The sequence below is a fragment of the Fundulus heteroclitus genome, chromosome 3 (assembly GCF_011125445.2).
Source record: "Fundulus heteroclitus isolate FHET01 chromosome 3, MU-UCD_Fhet_4.1, whole genome shotgun sequence".
Lineage (NCBI taxonomy): Eukaryota > Metazoa > Chordata > Actinopteri > Cyprinodontiformes > Fundulidae > Fundulus > Fundulus heteroclitus.
In genome coordinates this window covers 30087157-30107601 of record NC_046363.1, presented here as the reverse complement: position 1 = coordinate 30107601, position 20445 = coordinate 30087157, and the positions used below count along the sequence as shown (strand labels likewise).

General features: G+C 41.8%; 1 protein-coding gene across 2 annotated transcripts in view; it reads right to left on the bottom strand.

Moving 5' to 3' along the window:
• The window catches only part of erfl3 (Ets2 repressor factor like 3), a 71156-nt gene extending 53137 nt beyond the window's left edge, over positions 1–18019 (bottom strand). For both annotated transcript variants that reach the window (XM_012870353.3, XM_012870354.3), the window contains exon 1: positions 17288–18019. In XM_012870353.3, the coding sequence (XP_012725807.2) occupies positions 17288–17309 (22 nt within the window). In that variant the 5' untranslated portion in view covers positions 17310–18019. The remainder of the gene's footprint in view (positions 1–17287) is intronic.
• Between the last annotated feature and the right edge of the window lie 2426 nt (positions 18020–20445).

The window sequence follows — 20445 nt, the reverse complement described above, 5'->3', positions numbered from 1 at the left end:
GGTTACACAGAACTATACTCTACGCACCACTATTACTATTGATGAATCCATCAGCCACGGATTAAAATTGAACAACTTTGCCATGACCAGCTCCGATAGATGTGCTTGGATGCATAAATGTGGATAAGCATGTAATTCCTTTATTCATTTTCAAAGTCAAAACAACAATCTCTACCAAAAGCCAAGAATCACATTTTCCTACGGGAATATGTGATTATTATATGCTGTTTGTGTGTGTATATATATATAAGTTAAAATCCAAAAGTGGCATCAGAGAAAGAAAAAGCGAAAAAGAGGAAGGAAGTGAAAAAGAGAAATGAATGAGCAGTGGGGAAGGAAGCCAGATCACGGAGATAAAAGGCTGAGTGACAGAGACTGTGAAAGCGGTGAACTTTCTCCCCTCCGTCGGTGCACTGCTTGGATGCTGTTATGTAAGAGTCCAGTGTACACACACCAATTACCTCCGCTTGGTGAAACTCATAACATGAGGCGCTACCTCACAGTTTGTCTTTGTGTGCTGGGTGTGTGTGCGTGTGTGTGTGTGTGGGGGGGTACATCTGTATGTACGTTTCACCAACATGAACTGAACACACACATATACAGACTGGTTAGATACAATCTATTGGCTTTAAATGGGATTCAGACAGGTCAGATTATGCATCCGTGGTCTATGGCTTCAAATTTTTCATTTGTAAACCGTCATATTAGGAAGGTATGCTATCATTGAATCTGTAAACGGCAACACAATTAAGCACAAACTTTCATGATTAAACCCTGTTAAGGACACATTTTCTAAATCTGAACAAGAAAATCATTATTCTGAATGATTTTTCCTGTATTGGTCAATTGAGGAAACTTGTAAACACATGCTTCCTCATGTATGCGATGTAAACTAAGCCTCAAAGTGTGACTTGTAGTGGAAAGTGCTTTGAGTGGTCAGTATGACTAAAAAAAGCGCCACATAAACTCATCAGTGAATGCACTATATGCAAATGCTGCCAGGTTGCGCTGATGACAACACTCTTCAGTGTGAGAAGAGGAGGAAGACTCAAAGTTAGCCACTTTGTGTATCAATTCGTTTTTTGATGCAGTCACAGAAAACACAAAAGCTCTCAGAAGTAATTTAAAAAGGAAACTGCTCACTCAGGAGATCACATGTTCTGGCTATTTTTTCAGTTTTTGATCCATTTCTCCTTCCTTTTTTTTTTTTAAATAATGCTAAATCAAGCTATAACATTGCAATAAGGAGTGTGTGCAATATCACAGCTGCAAAGAACTGCTTGGACTGACTATTTCTTATGATATTATATTTCAAGTGTCGGGCATTTCCTCTCTGCATAAACAATAAATTTGGCCTGTTGAACTCTGTCTGTAAAGCCCATGCCTACACATTGAGATGCTCTCACGTTTGCATTTCATACCATTAATGAAAGAAACGTGTCAGTGAACGCCCTAACCATTACAGATGTAGGATAGCGGGCAAGGAATGACGGTTAAATGTGATACCGTCAAAATGTGTGAAATAAGTCAAACATGCACACTCACTGACCCCCGTCTTCTCTCACACTTCTTCTCTCTCGTTTTTCGGCACTAATTTAAGGCAAAGGGAGCACCTTTTCCCAGACCCTGGCTAATTGTTTGGCCAGACAAACGCATAAATCCGACTAACACCCACACAAACACGCAGGACGCTGACCAACTGAGAGCCAGCTAAATAACACGTGAAAGAACACAGAGACTCTGTATATTAGGCGCGTGGATGGGCAAAAGTAATTTACTAACTAATAGTTACAGCTCTTCTAATTTATTCTCCTGCATCACTTTTTGCGGTCTGGGGGTAAGGGTGTTATATTTTGATTGGCGTCTATTGGCAGGGTCTGAGGTCTTGTTTCCAAGGAAACATCTATACAAAATATTACCGTTTAGTGTGAGCGCACAAGCTGGCGGTTTAAAACCAGACGGTGCACGTTAAAGAAAATATGCAAATAAAATCTGCTTTCCTGCAACCACAATACGAGATGTGCTGCAAGAGATTAAAGTTTTAATCTCTCAAATGAAGTCTTTGCACGAGCGCTGTAATAGTCATCTGCACACACCTGCTTATTACAGCCATATGGCTCCTCTCCCAACAGACTCTTACCCAGACCTACGACTGAGCTTAACCACCCTGCGCCTATTCCTCTCCCACCAAACTTGTGGTTTCCCCAGTTAAACTTGTTGCCTCACCCTCCTTTGCCTCCAGGCTTTGAAAAATCCCCCCCCATTGCATGTCTTCCTGTAATTCTTCCCCCGCTTTCATTTTCCCCCTCTCACCCTGTGACTGGTCAGGGGATCTAGCTCCCTGTTCTCAACGGCTTTAATCTCCTAAAACAACAATGACTGCGTGCATTTGTACGGCGGGGTTATGTGAGCGCGCACCCACCCGGATTCAGCTGGCTGGCCGTTACGTAATTTTCACCGGGGCCACGGCGGATGCTAAAAATGGACGCGGATGAAACTATTGTGCCCAGGCCTACTGTACCTCACAGGGGCCTGGGCACACCCAGACCGCAGGGGCTGGTCAAGCTGCTTAACCATACGCTGAAAATGCCAATTTTTTTTTTTTTTTTGCCCTTTCCTTAATTGGACCCAAGCCTCATTAGTGTTGAGTTATAGAGAAGCCTTCAGACATTTTAACCGATACAAGAAGAAAACCAGACTTTTACCATTGGAGCTACATCTGTTTAGATGAAACAGAAGCGCGTCTCCTTAAGGAAAACGATGCAGGTATATATATATATATATATATATATATATATATATATATATATATATATATATATATATATATATATAGATAGATAGATAGATAGATAGATAGATAGATAGATAGATAGATAGATAGATAGATAGATAGATAGAGAGTGAGTTCCTGCCACATTTTCATGCCCATTTAGTAAAATTGTGTAAAGAGCCCTGAAACAAAATCAGCTGAAAGTGAAGTAAAATATCCTCTTTAATTATTGTCATTATTACTTTTTTTGAAAAATCCAACTTTTAATTTGGGTATGCCTACATTTATTGTGCTGTGAGGGAGGGGGGGGGTGGGGGCGTGGGGACCATGTTGGGAAATAACAGTTAACCAAGAACATTTTTTTAAAATAAATCACTGGTGGAACCAGTTATCAGAACCACAAATCCTTGTAAAATAAATGTAACTATAGAGTTTTTTAATCTACACTTTACTTGGTCAAAGTTTCTGCTTCCGTGGTTTCCGTTTCCCTGAGGGTCAATCGTGAGGAGACACAGAGGTCCCGCTCTCTCAGCCACTGTCCGCCCGTATTTATCTCTCCGTTAAAGCCCTGTGAGCGGGACGTCAGGAGAGGTAAAAGAAATCTCACAAACTCACCGTTAGTGAATCGCAGCATACCTTGGTTGTAACAAGAGGTTACCTGAGCTACTGTCTCCATAACAACCATTAAACTCTATGTGCGTGCCAAGCAGCGAAAGACGGTTCTCTGCTACCATCACAAACATACATTTATGGAGTTGCTAAACTCTACCACAGTGTGCTACGGTGAGATCAGGCTGAGATGGAGCTCGTTTAGCAACAAGCGCTCCAGGTTGGTTTCCCGTCAAACAAAGAAGAGCTCCAGCCTGCTGGTAAAAGAGGACTTGTGATGCTGTGGGCCTGTTTTTATTGTAATTACCCTGGAAAACCTCGTTAAGAGTGCACAGCATCATTAACTGAGATATTATTTTTTTTCTAGACTGATTTAATGTATTTGAAACAAAAACAGGGATTTTTCAGCGTGAGGTTATGCTGCCTCTGTAAAAAAAAAAAAAAAAAAAAGAAGAGTTTAAGGCTTTTAAATATCTTTACCAGCGTATGTCTTTGTGATACAAAAATACCAGCCAATCAATATTGTTTATAAACCAATCTCTAGGTTTTTGGGTTACAAATCTTGGAGAACTGTTTTTGCAAAGAACCAAGTTGCAGAAGGAGATTGATAAAAAAGGAGAAAGGAAGCCAAGTACATTTAACTGCGGATGAACAACAGAAATGTCCTCCAAGTCACTGTCCTTGAGTGAGTGTAACACTTTTCTGGCATGAATTATTTAACTGAACATCAAATTACCAACAGCACAGCTATCTAAAAAAGAACTCGTGTTTACGTCAAGACGCTAAAAGTGCTCAAAGCGGGGAAAACATACAAAACTGGCAAACGCGTTCACTTAGAAACAGACTTCCTGGGAAATACTAGATGATTTACTGTGTGTGCGAGCGGAGGAAAATCTGCTATATGATGTGCTGCGCTGATGGCCATCGTTCCTATTAAAATTTAATCACTGTGCATTCCTATAAATACCTTTCCAATGATCCGATGCATTATTCAGTTTCTCTTAAGCCATCGTCCAGAAAAGGCACCCAGGCAAAGATATGAGCACAGATGAAAACCCACACCTAGATTACCAAGACAATTACAAAGTCAGAAAGGTTGAAAGTCTAAATATAATTTAGGAAGAAGAAGAGAGACTGTTTGAAATAATAGACTCTAAAGTTTGTTCTCCAAGTGATTATATGGTTGAAGACCACACTTCTTATTCAAGATATTTATACACGCAGTTACCCTTAATTTTCAGGCAAACCCAATCAAAGCCAAACATTGTTGACAGTAATAACTTTTTTAATAACCATAAAACATTTATCTGTTGAAGTGAGATGGACTAAAAAGTAAAAGTAAGCGATTTGCTAGGGTGACATAAATCAGGAATGAGGGGAAGAGGAGGAGCCGGCTAATGGAAGAGGAGCTGCCACTGGGGTATTAGTTCATAGATTGGTGACACAGAAATGATAGCAAGAGGGAGGAGAGGACGGTGGGACAGGAGGGTCAATTGATACATAAAAAGCTTTCTCTCCCCTACAGGGACGTGTGCATGTGGAAGCAGACAAACACAAGAGTCAGACATAAAAACACACTCCCTTTAACCCAACACACACACACACACACACACACACACACACACACACACACACACACACACGCAACGGCCCCATCTGGCTGAAGAGTCACAAGCCTTGCTAAAGAGCAGCATTCAGCAACAGGCCTTTGATTGCTGCAAGAGACAGATTAGCCATGATTGGTCTAATTTCGTCTGAGACAGTGGGTTTGTGCTTCTAAATCTTGCAGACGGTGCCTGTATATAGACTTGTCCAGAAAGCTCAAATTAGATTAGGCACCCGTGGCGGATAAATAACGGAGGATGTCCTCTCTCTGGTTAACTCCGGTTATTCCCTCACTCTAAACCTGCTTCTGCAGCTATACAGAGTGTCATTATGTTAGCGGTTATGTTGCTTCTCTAAGTAAACATCTGCTAACAGGACAGCTATTAAACACGTAGTTTGGATATTTGTGAAGTGATGTTCTGTGAAGTTATCAGTAATAATTATCTTACCTGTAGCAAAAATGATGCCATATTGCTATGGGTTTGTGGGAAAGTGATGAAATCGGAACAGCTAATCAGATGGGAACCCCCGTTGTAGCTGGTTTCAACCATTTAAGACAACTCAAGCTGAAGCTATATTAGCGGTTACCAAATATCTTAACATCTGCATGATATTTGTTAATGCTTGCTGGGAAGCACAATGTTCAGACTACCATGCAAATCTACGTTTGTGAAGGCTTCCAAAGAGCAATGTGATCTGGCCAAGCACATGTAGGTACTCTCCAGTGCCTTTGCACAAATAACACCCTTTTGTAAAAGGTCCGCTCCACTCTTGGCAGACTTGGAGCGGACTGACGAGTTGCAGCCCCTAATAGTAGTTTCATCGGGTAACACAGGCATGGCTTGGCTGAAGAAAACAGCACTAAATTAAAGAACTACCACAACAAATGCAACTCGTTCAGACAAGTCTGCAGTTGATTCAGGCTGCAAGAAAGCGAGAAAGAGCAATGCATTAGAAAGACAACGGCAAAGTCTACCTAAGCCAAGGAACATGCTAGGGTTTTAAATGTTTTAGCCTTTTGGAAATTTGTTGTCAAGTTTATGTAATAGTTTACATTTCCCAGAGGGGGTTCCCACTCAGACTACTGTTTTAGTAGCTGTGTTTCCATCCAATTCTAATGCAAACTTTTAAAATGTCACAAAAAAAAGAAAATGCGTATCAGACTTGTTTCCATCTACTGATTTGTAGCAAATTAACCAGGCGACGCACAGCGTAATGTCATCATATGTTGACCTTAGGTGTAATAAACAAAAAGTAGAGGTTGCTAACTAGCACTGATCACAGACCAGTAATAGAATAGAGGTTTTAATGAGTGTGCTGATTTTTTCATTTTTTTATTTCACAGGCAAGACTAAGAAATGCTCCAGTCTTTTTGTTGGTGTACATATAAACTCATTGTTGCTTCCAGGCCTGTTTTCAAGCGTTATGGGAATAGCCTGGAAGACGCCAGCAGAAGAAGCAGCTGATCAGTCATATAAAAAGGTAAATGTTCGCTATATCAGAATTGATTCAACAAATATTCTTCCATCTCTGCTTTAGCGCATTTACTGTTTTTCGAAAAAGTCTAAAACCACCTCAAGCTAACGTAAAAACTTTTTTCCCCCCACATCAACCTTTTTTAATGTGGTACTTCAAAATGAGCATTAAAGAAAGTTGATGAAAACGCAACTACTGATGCTAGCAACACTGATTGCCAATAGAAAAATGATACAGCTAATGTAACATACCTGCCCCATAATCAGAACTGTAAAATCTTGTTTTAGAGACAATGGTCACTTAAAGACTGCAGTGGATCTGTGATGCTGTGTGGTAGTTTATCTCTAACCACATTAGAGTGCATGGCATCGTGATCTCTATGAAGTCCCAGGACCTTTGAAATAAAACACTCCTTCACAAAGCTATGTCACCTGACCTCTGCTCCTCCCAATGCAAACAGTCTTGATTGCTTATGACAGAACGACAAGAAATAAAATAATTTTACTACACTAGTTATAGCTTTTAAAAATAAATCAAAATCGGTAGGTCCAAGTTTTACAATATTCTGATTGGTGCCAACTTTAATCATAACGCTCTAGTTCCTCAGGAGCTTTTAATATTCACCAATGCACCCTTGTATCCCACAGGTTTTAACCTTTTCAGTTTGAGGTGTTAAAGTCCTAAAATCAGCTAAACTAACACTTTACATGATTGCAGCATTAAGGCTAGTTTAGGATCAGTTGTTTCCACGTCGAACCGTTTAAACTCCAACATAACTTCTCAATGAAATGGACATGCCTTTCTCAATGACATCTAAAATTATTTGAATTGGTTTAGCACAGAAAAGCAAGAGAAAGCAGCTTTGAACGCGGATGCAAAGAGAAAGACCAAGACGATCCCTGTGAAAGACATATACAGACAAAGGAAGAGCAACGACTGGTTGAAACAAAAACTCTAAACGTGATCTTGCATTCCTCGCATGGGGGTGAAGGGAAGGGGAGGGTGAGGACAAGGGCTTGGGGGGACAGAGTGGGGGAGGGAAAGAGTATAGAGGGGGTGGAGGAGGGCGATAAGGGAGAAAGTTTAACTTGGCGCCAGACAGCATTTCAAGACAGCCAACCACACACACCAAATATCGACACTGCGAGTGGCACAGAAGTCCTTTTGGTGACTTCCCATCATCCAGAATTAGATTAGATATTTGCCCTCCACCCTTACTCTCCGGGTCCAACACAGAGGCAGATTCCCAGATAAAAATAGCCAGAGGAACTATTCGAACACTGCTGCCTTCTTCTAGGGAGTGTCCGCTGCCTGCACTGGACATGAGGGGTGAGAGCGGGGTTAGGAGCGCCACTCACCACCTCTCTAAATCTGACAGCCTGGGACACGGAGAGAAAGGGCCGCTTCCATCACAGCCGGAGCGACTAAATGTCCATTATTCCACAGGCTGAATAATTCACCAGAGGCATTAGGGTTAATCCAGGAAGATTAGAGGTATAGATTACAACATACAGTGCCTTCTGAAAGAATGACTACCTGTTCAGGTATTACTTGTGTTAAATAAGTATGGCGTGGATTACCATTTACCCCCTTTTAACTCTAAAAACCCAAAATTAAAATCAGTGCAGTTTTCTTAAGAAGTCGCCTGACTACTAAGTAGTCCCCCTGTGAGTGGTTCAATCTCGGTATAAATAGAGGTGTTCTGTGACGGCCTCAGAGACAACTGGTGGATAAAACAACATTATGAAGAACAAAGGACACACCAGACCGGTAGGATATGTAGTTGTGGACAAGTTTAAAGCCGAGTTTGGGTTCGAAAATGATCACTAGGAGTTGGCAAGACAGCAATAATCTAAATCGCCACCAAAGAGATTCATGGTAACTGTTGAGAAGCTGCTTAGATCCTCACTTCAGGTGGAATCTATCAGCAGGACTGTGAAAAATCGATACAAAGATTAATATTGATGTTTTTAAAAACTATTTAATATCGATATTCTGGCTTTCAATATCGATATACCTCCCAACCCCTAGGGGGCGTTACAACAGCGCACCATTACTGTTCACAGCGAGGAAGTGCAAGCGAGACGAATTTGAGGAATGACCGACGCTCCATTGTCCCTGAGATCGGACGTTTGGGCACATTTTTGGTTTCTGTGACTTAATAAATGCTTTGAACAAAATGCACTTTATTTTCCTGTTAATATATCAGTGTTGAATAAATTGAACATAAATATAATATTTGTCTGATTTTGTTGATTGACTGACTTAGCATTAATGTCGATATTGGAGTCAAATCAAATCAAATCAAGCTGAGCTATATCGAAAATCGCATCGAATCGTCTCATCCTAGATGATACCCAGCCCTAGAGGAGTGGTTGGACGAAACGTGACGTTTGCTTTAACCTCTGACACAGCAAACATGTGGAACTACACTAAGCCTGGCAGAAAAACTAACCCTGCACGTCACCCTGAACATGGTCAAACATGGTGTTGGCAGCATCATGTTGTGGGGATGCTTTTCTCCAGCAGAGGGAAAACGTGTACAACAGAATAAAAAGAATCAATATACTAAGCACCATCGAGAGGAAAAGATGAATAAATTAGTTTCTTTATTTGAAGGTAGCCTGTTCATTAGGGTTTGGTGGACTGTGTGATGGGTTGGCACCACGCTTGAATGACGGACCCTGAGTGCTAAGGGTGCCGTCACAGTCAGCTTTCAGACACAGACAGCTTACACCCTGATTATATTCTAACCAGTAGCGAGGCGACAGGCCGCGCTCTAACCTAAAGGACATTGCTTTGTTCCGATCCAAAATAAAACTTCTCCTCTAGAGGGATCAGAGGCATAGGGTTACCTGATCACCAAGTGTGGATGTGCGTGTGTGTGTGTGTGTGTGTGTGCATGTCACCGGACTCGGATCAGTTTCACTGGCGCCGCCGTCACCGAGAGGCTGTTACATACACCCACGGCCACGGCCACACAAAGCTCTGTTACCTTTTAAGAGCTGCCCACGTAGAAACATGCACGCCACGTATTGTTTCATGACTGCGTGCCTTTCAGTCACCTCTAGTGAAGAATGCACAGCGGAGTTGTGTAAAGTCCCCTCATTACATTACAAACACACACATGCATGCGCGGACAGCTGCCCGAACATAGCCGCTCAAACCGTGCATTCCCGACATGAATTTTGATACTCATTTGAAAAGGGAGCCGTGTGTGTGCGCGCATGGTGAAGTAATGCGCATTCTGATACTGCTAGATACTTTAAATAAACCAATATCACCCCTAAGACGCACGATAACCAGGTCTGCAAGAAGGCCTGCTCTACTGAGCGATGAAAGTGTTCAAGAGATAGTAGCTGTTGTGTTTTTCCTCCTCGTGTGTAATGCAACACAGCCGGCAACTATTAACCTTCTGAGCAGGAATGTGGGAGGTCCAAGAATTCAAATAAAAAAAAAAAAAGCTGCAGCTTGTGCATGAGTGTGTGTGCGTGCGTGTCTTTTCCGTATGTGTAGCCACGAATATGTTCTTCAAGAGGGCTACAGTCATCCGTCGGCCCATTCACACGCAGCCTATCGCCGTCCCTGGACAATAACCAATAAAGATCGATGCGGGACGGGCTGTCTACAAAAGCTCAGAATCAGCTCACGTTGGAGACATACGCTGGGGAAACACTGATGCCTGGAGCTGGATTATCAGGGGGGGGGAAAGTGATGTTACGTATACTCAACCTTCATGATTCTGCGACTCATCAAACAATGCTGAGAATGTTTCGTTTGACGAGGTTGAAACAAAGCTCCCCGGGGGTAGAGAGAGCGGCTCCAGATCAGTCCGGCATTCGGGGTTCTTCCTGGCTCCGGTCTCTCCGGTCAAGGGCGACGCTGGACTGACGGCGCAGAGGTCCATTAGTGACGACTGACTGGGCACATTGTTCCCTTTGGTCACATTCCTCGCTAAAACGCAGACGTTTCCACAATCGAGGCCGCCTTTCCCGACCAGAAGTCATTTGTCAACTTAGCATCACAGAGGGCCGCATCAAAACCTTCAGGATGGGGTTTTTTTGCTACCGGAAAAGGACAGGAACAGGTGGGAGCTCTGAGAAGATTCTCGTGGTGTTATTGAACCACAATGCGCCAAACAACAATCGCATTTACGCAAACCTTTAAAGCAGTGAAACGTAGCGTGATCTAATCCATCATATTTGAATTTGAACAATTTATACTGTTTTTCTACGGGGCAGACGGTGACTTCTGCTTTGGATGAAAGAACATCAAACATACAATGAGCATCAAAGTACATTCTGTTGATAGCTGCATGTATCGACTGGAAATGCTGGAAACTCTTAGTTTTTATGCATCTAGTGGAAAATAGGGCTGGGTATCTCAATACATAACTCACGATACAACACGATTCTTGATTATAGCGCAGCTTGATTAGATTTGACTAAAATATCGATATTTATTACTTTGAAAGTAATGCTCATACAATCAACAAAACCAGCCAAATATTATATTTATGTTTAATTTATTGAACACTGATATACTAACAGGAAAATAAAGTGCATTTGGTTCAATGCATTTAACGTATCACAGAAACCAAAAATGTGCCCAAATGTCTGATTTTAGAGACGAAGGAGCTTCTAAAATCCTGTCGGCCATTCCACAAATTCGTGTTACTTGCACTTCCTCACTGTGAACAGCAATGGTGTGCTGTGATAACGCCCCCTAGGGTTTGGGAGGTATAACTTATTGATATTGAAAGCTAAAATATCGATATTAAATCGTTTTTAGAAACATCGATATTAATCTTTACATCGATTTTTATGCATAGTCCTAAAGGAAAACGTCTCAGATTTTCAGGCATTTAACCAGCCAATCGCTAATCAGATCAGGGGAGAACCGGTCAGTTCCAATCTCTGGCCGACTGGACTGGTGTAATAATAAACTGATTACTACGGTTGTAATAACATCATTAAGATTTACCGATTGAGACAGACTTAGTATAATAGTAGTTTTCCAGTGCTTATTGTGCTGAATAGGATTTACATCCTGCTCTTTACAGTGTCCCAAATAAAGAAAATGTTGATATCAGCTGGTTAGGTGGTCAGACGTTCTGCTTGGGGACCGTTGACAAACCTATACCTCCCTCGTACAGCCAGAAACATCTTGGGACTTCTTATTCCATCTTATAAAGAAGACCGTTATACCCATAGGAACATTTTTCTGGTTATGAAACAAACTTTCTGAAATGTCGGCACACTTTACAGATCCATGCTTACATTAGGTATTCCACTTCTATTACAGAAGAAAAACCCTTCAGTTTTACAACAAAGCTACAAGTTAGGCACTACAGATGGGGGCTAGCCATTGGCTAATTCCCGTGCAGCGTGCTCTTCTCCAGAGGGCTTAAATAAATAAACTCAAACTGAAACAAGATAAATATCTTAACAACTCCTCCTGGTGAGCCCAAGAACAACACAAGGGGGCTTCTTAAGATTCATCCACATATTTCTCACCAAACTGTGCTCAACAGCTGCTTTGCTGAAACGAGCAACCTGGCGGGCTTTGGAGGCCGACCAGTTCTGCTGCGGCCCACTATCAGTTTCAGGCTTTTAGGCGTTTTTTTGGCGGAGCTCGATCGCAGCAGGACACACAAGCCCGGGTTGTAAAACTGAACTGGGACAGGAAGAAATGCGGGCTTTTTTCGCTGCGGTCAACGCTGCAGGGGAGTTTTCCCCCCCCGATAAAGCTAATCACTGTGCTTATCACCGCGGCCGTTTGTCGAGATTGAAACCCAATTTGCTTACAATCGCACGCGGAAACCCGCACGAGGAAAACATGTGATGTTTTACTTTTGTCTGTCTGTCTGCGCGCGCCTGAAAATAAACGGCAACACATCCTCCGAGGTACATCAATCACTCTCAGGAAGCAGGGAGAAGTGAACAACAACAAAAAAAAAAATCATTAAAAGAACATTTTTCCCCCCTCCATCAACACTTGTTGAAAAGTACGCTTGGCTGTTCAGATTTGCTCCACTTTTTTTTTTTTTTTTTTTTCCACACTCGCTGCCTCTCTCGCACACCCACTCACCCTCATTTAACACACATGCAGAAGTGGGGTCTCTCCATGTGTCAAAAGCACCATCAAACTATGAGCTACTCTGCACCATTATTGCCACAATGAGAGGTCCCTGGCCCCACAAGTCCACACACAATCAGTCCCAGGCCCTGCCCCACTCCCACCATTGTCCCACACTCCACACACACCCACACAATGGCCGACTCTAGAGCCGGGGGTCCCACAGTGCAATTCCGCCACACAAAGACGCGCACTAGTCCTCATCCCGTCCGAGAGGAGGGGAGAGAAGAGAAAAAAAAAACGGATTGATGGAGGCGGCAAAAGAAAGAACTGTAGCCCTTCAAGTCTGATGGAGAAAAATGGAGGTGCAAAACTGTGCCGTGTTTGTTGTGGGTTTGCCGCTGATAAGAGTTTTTAATTGTGTTCCTCCAAACCTTTATCACCAGAGCTTAATCAATCATTAGCGCAGGCATGAGCGCGGCCTGTGCTATAATGGTTGTGTACGAGCGCAGATGAAATGCAGCCCACCTCTCTCAAACTCTGCCCATCACTAACAAAGGCCAGGTACACAGCAGTGATTAGATATAAAAACCCTAAATTAAACCGGATCTTTTCCAGTAGCGCAGAACCAGCACCGGCAGATGTGGATGAAACCCCGTTGTGTCTGTTTTCATCACATCATCTCACTTTTCTAACCAGAAATCCCGTTTTCTATTGAGGCTAATGCAATAACTGCAAATATAGAGACGCAAAAGGGAAGTCCGACGTTTAACAGAAAAGGAAGTTATCTCAACAGAGCGAGAGGATTATCATACGAGACGTAATCCCACATCTAACATCCCCACAGAGGAAGAAATGATTACATTTTTTTTTTTTTATCTCGCAGGCTATTCATTCACATCCTACAACTGTGTTTAATCTAAATGATGCAAAAACAGCCACGGGCTCAGGGCAGCGCCGGGATTGCATATGTGGAAACAGCAGGAGATCAGACAGACGAGGGACAATCCTGCAGATTAACAACTTTAATAATTCTGCTGTTTAAAAGGTGCTGCAGAGGTCAGATTTGGAGACAGACTTTCTATGTTCACCAAATAGTGTTGAAAAAAAATATTTAGTACTATGGGATTTGTGGAAAATGCGGTTTAAAAAAAAAAGTATGTTCATTCTATTTGAGTTTCTGAAACTATTTGAAATTTAAGACCAGTTAACACCATTGTGTCATAAATCACAAATAATTTAAGTGGTTCTAAGACTTTACTAGATCATATCTAACCTACCATTATGCCTTAAGCAAAGTTGATATAAACTGATCAGCTTAAGTTGATGTTTCTCTAATATATGAATGTGGCTTTGGTGGTTTTACACACAGGTATTCTAACTTTCTAACTTTCTAACCGTTTTGCAGTAAGCCTCATTACGGTTATCTGTTAAATGTTTTTTTGTTTTTTTAGGTGTTCAACGAAAGCGAAACTGACAGCATAACCTGGTTTCTGATTAATTCGGGTAATCATTTTCCGACCGCTTGATGGCACTCGTAGAACATCGCAATTTAATTCCCGTCCACTCCGTTGACCAAAAAGGAGTTATCTTGCCCCGAAGCAGCGGAGCAGCTGGGAATCCACAGCCTTGATCCTAAGGGACGCACACTATTCAAAGCCAGAGTGCATCAAATGCAACACGCAGACTTTAAAGACGTGGCAGGACTTGATGTTTCATAAGATCTGTTTCATTTGCTCGAGTTTAACACTCGTTTTGCAATACGTCAACAAACAAGGCAAGATAAGAAGCAATTTAGCAGTGACTTAACCAAAAGGTAATTAAGTGCCCTCTTTTGCAATAAGCTTGCCCTAAAGGGGCATTGCTGTAATTCAGTGACTCTATGCAATAGAGTAGGCTGCCCTAAATGTATAATTTTTATATCCAATTGGATTATCACAGAATTTCACTGTATTGTATTCTAACCAGCGTCGAGTCAAACTGTATGTAATTGAATTAATATAGCTGCATCTGATTGGCTTAATTAAACCCATATTACCTTATAATTGGATATGGATTGGAACAGATTTGCTTATAAAGTGCCTTAAGACTGCATTCTGTTGTTAATTGGTGCTATATATATATATATATATATATATATATATATATATATATATATATATATATATATATATATATATATATATATATATATATATGTGTGTGTGTGTGTGTGTGTGGAGGGGGGGTGGAATTATAGAAAATTAAATAAAGCTCCAATCCGTGAGGTTAAATATTAAATAACTATATGAATAGAAAAAAAACACCCAAGGGTGAAGTCTCTTTACAGGATAAAGAGAATAACATACATCAAACCCTAAAAACAAACAAGTTTTAGAGCCTTCAGGCTACATGCTGCCACCAAAACACAGAGTTTATTGTTGTAAAGCAGCTAGCGGTGGTGGCGGCGGTGGTGGTGGGATGTCACGGCAGTCTCCTCGGGGCCACTGAAGAGTGTGGGTGGGTGTGTGCGTGCGCTGGAATGTGGAGGGGCTGAAGGGCTTAGGCTGGGTGCAGAGGGAGTCAAGAGGAGGCAGAGTAGGGGGAAAAGGGAAGGGGGGGCTGTCCCAGGAGGAAAGGGTCCTGCACGGATTGTCAGTCAAACACACATATGATCCTGGACCGAATGCTTCCTAGGAAGTACTTAAAGAAACATCATGATGTTCCTAGAGAAACAGCAGTTTAGGAATAAATGTAAATTGGACATCAGTGTTTACTGACACACCATTAGGTTACTTTTTCAAACCCTGTTCTTACATTGTTGCTGAAGTTTAAAGAGAATGCACAAAAAATAATAATAAACTGCATGATTGAAGCATCAAGTAAAAAGGTAGCTTTAACCCTCCCTCACCTGTTGCTGAACACTGCCAGTCAGCTGGTTGAAAGAAGGCTGCTCAGAGACACTTCAACCCACAGTTTAGGTGAAGAGCAGCCCCTTAACACATATTAAGGTGACATTCCTAAAACTACAGTGGTCAATCTATGAGCGATTTAAGGTTTTGACCAACCTACATTCTGGAAATTTAAAAAAATAAGTATTGTTATTTCAAATTGCAATTTAAGGTTCACTCTGAAAACAACACTTTCTTAATTTCATGGCATAATGTTCTCTTGTTGAAGCTTTTAATGATAAAAGTAAACCTTTCCACAGCAACAAACATGACATGCTGGGCGAATTAGGACGTCAATTCAGCGGTTAGTATTTATTCCAGCATCCAAAATAAGATAATTCATCTAAATATGTGTATTGGAAAGAAATTCAGAAATGATGCCAAGTTGTTTTTGTGAATATTTGGACTTGATTCACAACTTTTAACATTCCTTATATTAATTACCCCAGAGTGTTTGTTATAAACAGTCAACTTGCATGATCTAGGCAGTCTTTAAAATGTCCTTTAATCGCGTTGCAGATGAGTTTTAATTTTTTTGTCCTACAGTGTGAAGTTCAGCTGACACACCTACAATTGGAAGCCAATCAAGTGATTCATAGTTAATCCAGTCACTGGAAAGGGTAGAACATTAAAGAACATCCGCTCAAAGTTACATAGGAGTGATTAAACAAAAAAACGTAGAAATTATGCTGACGCTTGCAAAGAATATTCCGTTTTAGTTCACGTTTTAAGTGTTTCCTTCTTAATATTTAAACCAAAATAGGCGATCATGCTATTATATAAAATTCTTGAAATATTACTAGACATTATAAAAATAAAAAAAAGTAAAATGCGTGACTAATATGTATTACAACAACTAAAAATAACCCTTACACAACTTTTTTTGGGTTTTTCCCACCTACATTTCATAAAGATTTGCTTATGTATTTTTTCTTGTTTGTTGTTATGAGTAGCAGCACTAACATGCATGTTAAGGTCTCTTGGGGGTTTAAAAGAAGTGGGCAATTTATATCAGCCACTGAGAAAAACAAAAAAACAAAACACACAAACAAAAAAAAAGTCAAACACAGCAAAACTTCAGATATGACACACATGAGAGTACTTCCACTTCCTCCTTTCTGGAGAAAATCTACACTGGGCTTAAGATAGAGAGAAGCAAGAACAAACTTATGCAAGCATTTCGGGAATTACACACACACACTCACACACACACTCACAGACACAGACCTCAGCTGACTGCTGGGAATCCCCCCCTCCTAACTTCAGCACACTGACAGGACAACTACCTGACAAAGAGCCAGCTCGGTGGCTTCCTATACCTGTCCGGATCCACCTCCAAGCACCGCTGCAGGAGCAAGCTTGTGTTTCTAGGATTGTTTTCTCCTGTCTCTCTTTCTTTCTTCAGCCATTTCTATGAAAGCTGGCGGAAGGTGAACTAAAGGTTTGTCACTGCGACATGGCATAGCATGCCGCTTAAAAAAAAAACAAAAAAACAGAAACACATACACACACAACTGTACAGTAGAGTAAAACCACTTCCTCTTAGACCGGAGTACAGTGCCCCGACCTGCACCAGATTTTCGCTCATTTCTCCAGCCAGAGCACCGACCGCCGCAGCAGCAGCAGCGGCGGCAGCAGCACACGTGAGAAGCGGCTCGGAGCAACAGGTTTTCATCACGATGCCGCCGCCGCTGCTGCTGCTGCTGCTGCTGCTTTTAAATCCGCGATACAAGTTAGTTATTATCAGGCACTGGCAGCCCTGCTGAGCGAGTAAACAAGAAAGACAATGGTGGACACCGATCGAGGGCCGACTCACCAGTATCTCCAGGTGTTTTCATTCTGCTTCTTCGGGCTGAACTGGAAACCAAAACTGGACGAACTCCACAAAAAGTTGCCAGCGGAAAGGAAAAGTCAGTCTCTCTGGCCTCTTCTTCCCGCTCTGGTTTCCAGTCTAGGAAAACTTGGTAAAAGACACGCTGAAAACTTTTTTTTTTCTCTCCCCGTCTCTCTCTCTTATCCCCCTCTCAGTCCTTTCGGGAGCTATACCGCTTCCAGCGGCGGTGTCCTGGCCACAGCCGCGCGGCTCCGTCTCCGTCCGTTTCCAAACCGGCTTTCGCGAAACCGAAAAATAATTAAAATAAAATAAAAAAAGCCCAGAATAAGGTGTCGCTGAGGGTCCTCGCCGCTGGGTCCTGTAGTAAAACTGGAGGGAGGGAGGCAGGAGGGGGGGGGCCGTTTGAATCTGCTCAACTCGCTTCGGGGAAACAACCAACCGTCCCGATTCGAGGCAGCCCAAAAAAAAAATACAAAAATAAAAAGAGAAGCCTTTTTTTCTCCGTCTCCTCCGCTTCCAGTAGTTTGGGCTAACTGTCCGGCAGCGGCTTACTCCGTCCCGGTCGCATGTTTCGCACAGTCCGCCTTCAAAGCTCTGCTACTTGTGTCAGAAACGAACGTTAGAAAGCAAACGTGTGTTTCTTCGCAGACTTTTTAGTGCTCCGCTCACTCTCGCGTTGCCCCCCCTCCTCCTCCTCCTCCTCCCTCCCTCCCCACCCACCCCGCCGCTCCTCGCTCGGTTCCACGGGGGTGTCGTGTTTCGCTCGCTCTCTCCTGACTGGAGCCCCGCCCACACTGACGAGGAGACAAAGAGGGAGGGGGCTAAAGTCGCGAGTCACGCCCACTCACCACGAGCCGAGGGCCCCGCGCTGGCGTCACTGCCGCACGCGGCGTTGCCGGGGAGACCGGCCCGGCGCTCTTGCCGTGCTGACGTCACATCCGAACGCTGCGAACGGAGGAGAGGCGCAAGAGCGTGCCGGCCCGCTGTGTTCTTCTGCGTCAGTCAGGGATAATTAGACCTTTTCATATCAGCATAATTACACTTGTTAAATTACATGACAGCGTCAGGTGGTGATTAATCCTGAAATCAGAGCGTTTTAAAACGCACCGTTGCTGACAACTTTTAAAGTTCCGTGTTGGAAATTCACTTCCTTTCGATTGAGATGTATATTTGTTGCTGCTAGAAAGTTTGGCCCTCTTATCTGTTTACGTGTGTGTGGACTATGTTTTAAAGACTGCACCAAGCGCTGAGCAGACTTTCAGATGGTGCCCACCAGCCCACCCACTGCAGTCCCCTCGTTTTCTGCTTGCCCATGTTCATTCTCTTCCATTCTCTTTTTTTCATTCGGCAATAAAAAAAAACATATTCAACAATGAGCTTGTTAAGAACAATGTACACCATTATCTTCAGATGTGCTAAAATAAAATACACCCCTATTATTTCTACTTAAGTATGCCACATCTGGGCAGGACGCTTCAAGGGTTGGTGCCCAATGATCCTTTTTGAAGTTGCTGTATTCTGGGTCGTTGCTTCTGATAAAACCAGCCTTGCCAGAAGTCCAGCAGTCTCTTCTGTGTCGGCACACTGCAGCACACCACATCCAGTGGGTATCAAAAGGGCACAAGTGATGGGTATTAATTAAGAAGCTGCACCATAGTACTCCTGGTGTCCTTAAGCTAACAATAGAATAGAATAGAATAGAATAGAATAATCCTTTATTCGTCCTTCAGTGGGGATCTTTGGAACATACCAAATAAAGATACTTGAAAATAAGATGCAAACAAGAAACAAATTAAGTGGTCATAAAGTTGCACAAGAAATAAAAAATTTGTCATCAATTATGCAAATAAATTAAAATGTGACTGTTTTGTTTGAATCAGGATTTTATATTTGTGCGACATAGGCCGTGTATACAGAGAGAAGAATTACATTTGCACCAATTAGTTATTTTCTTGGCTGACACCGATTTCTGTTTTTTTTTCTTTAAGGTCTGACCAAAAAATTCTGATTTCTTTTTAACTCTACCCTAAGCCCTAAGCCCTTAACCCATGAAATAAACAAAAAATGTAGCTTTGAATACAAAAGAAAATGAACAAATGACAAAATTATCACCATCTAATCCCCCTAACATTTATATAAGTTTTAACCCTCAATTCACCAGAGTATTTGCTTGTTGGTTTCTGTGTACAGACTGAAAACAGTGGGAGTTATTAGTTTTAAAGTTCAACGAAGAGGGAGAAATAATCTTTTTTTTTCTTTTTCTTGAATCTGAAAAGTCACCTCAGTCAATTGTTTGGTGCATCTCTGAAAGGAATAAAGGAAGAATGAATTAAATTGACTATGTGACTATATGTGTTTTGTTTGACAATTACATCATTCACTTCATTAAATGGATTGACTACATTTGCTGTTTTTTTTTTGTTTGTTTTGTTTTATAATAATACAAAAAGGCTAAACTAACACCACACAAAGATAATAAATATTGCCTCTTCAGGTAAACTGGTACAAAACCAGAAAAAACATTTTATATAAATCACCTGCCCTTTCTCAGCATTTTTACCTTTTTATGTAACATCTAATTTTCATAGTGTCCTCCATGTATATATCACAGACATGGAAGAGCCTTCAGCCATGATCAACACTCATTATTTTACTGGCTCCAATCCATTTCTCCATTGTGCCAGCAAAATGATAAAATATGGAGTTACCAAGTTGCTCAGTAAATAGGTTGAAAGAGAAATATTAGATTCTGTGGCATGCGTCCCTGAATGTTTAGAAAGTGACCACGTTGAATAAACAGGGAGTCGTTTGTCTGATTAACTCATTTGCTCTTTGGGAGCAGTCTTCGCTTTTGGATGAGAGGTGAAACATCTTAAAAAAAAAAAAAAACAGGAGGAAAAAGACCAGTTGACATCTGGTTAAGCACCTGGAATAATTTTCAAGCTTTAAGCTGAATTTAGCAGGCTTACAGCTTCAGCATTGGTTAACATGTCCTTTGAGAATTTAGGCTCCTGATTGAAAAAAAAAATGTCTAAGAATATCCAAAATGACTAATTGGTCACAGTTTTGATAGAAGACCTCTTAGTGGTGGTCGGACCTAAAGGGTTATTAGTGTTATTTATTATTTGTCATTATCGACA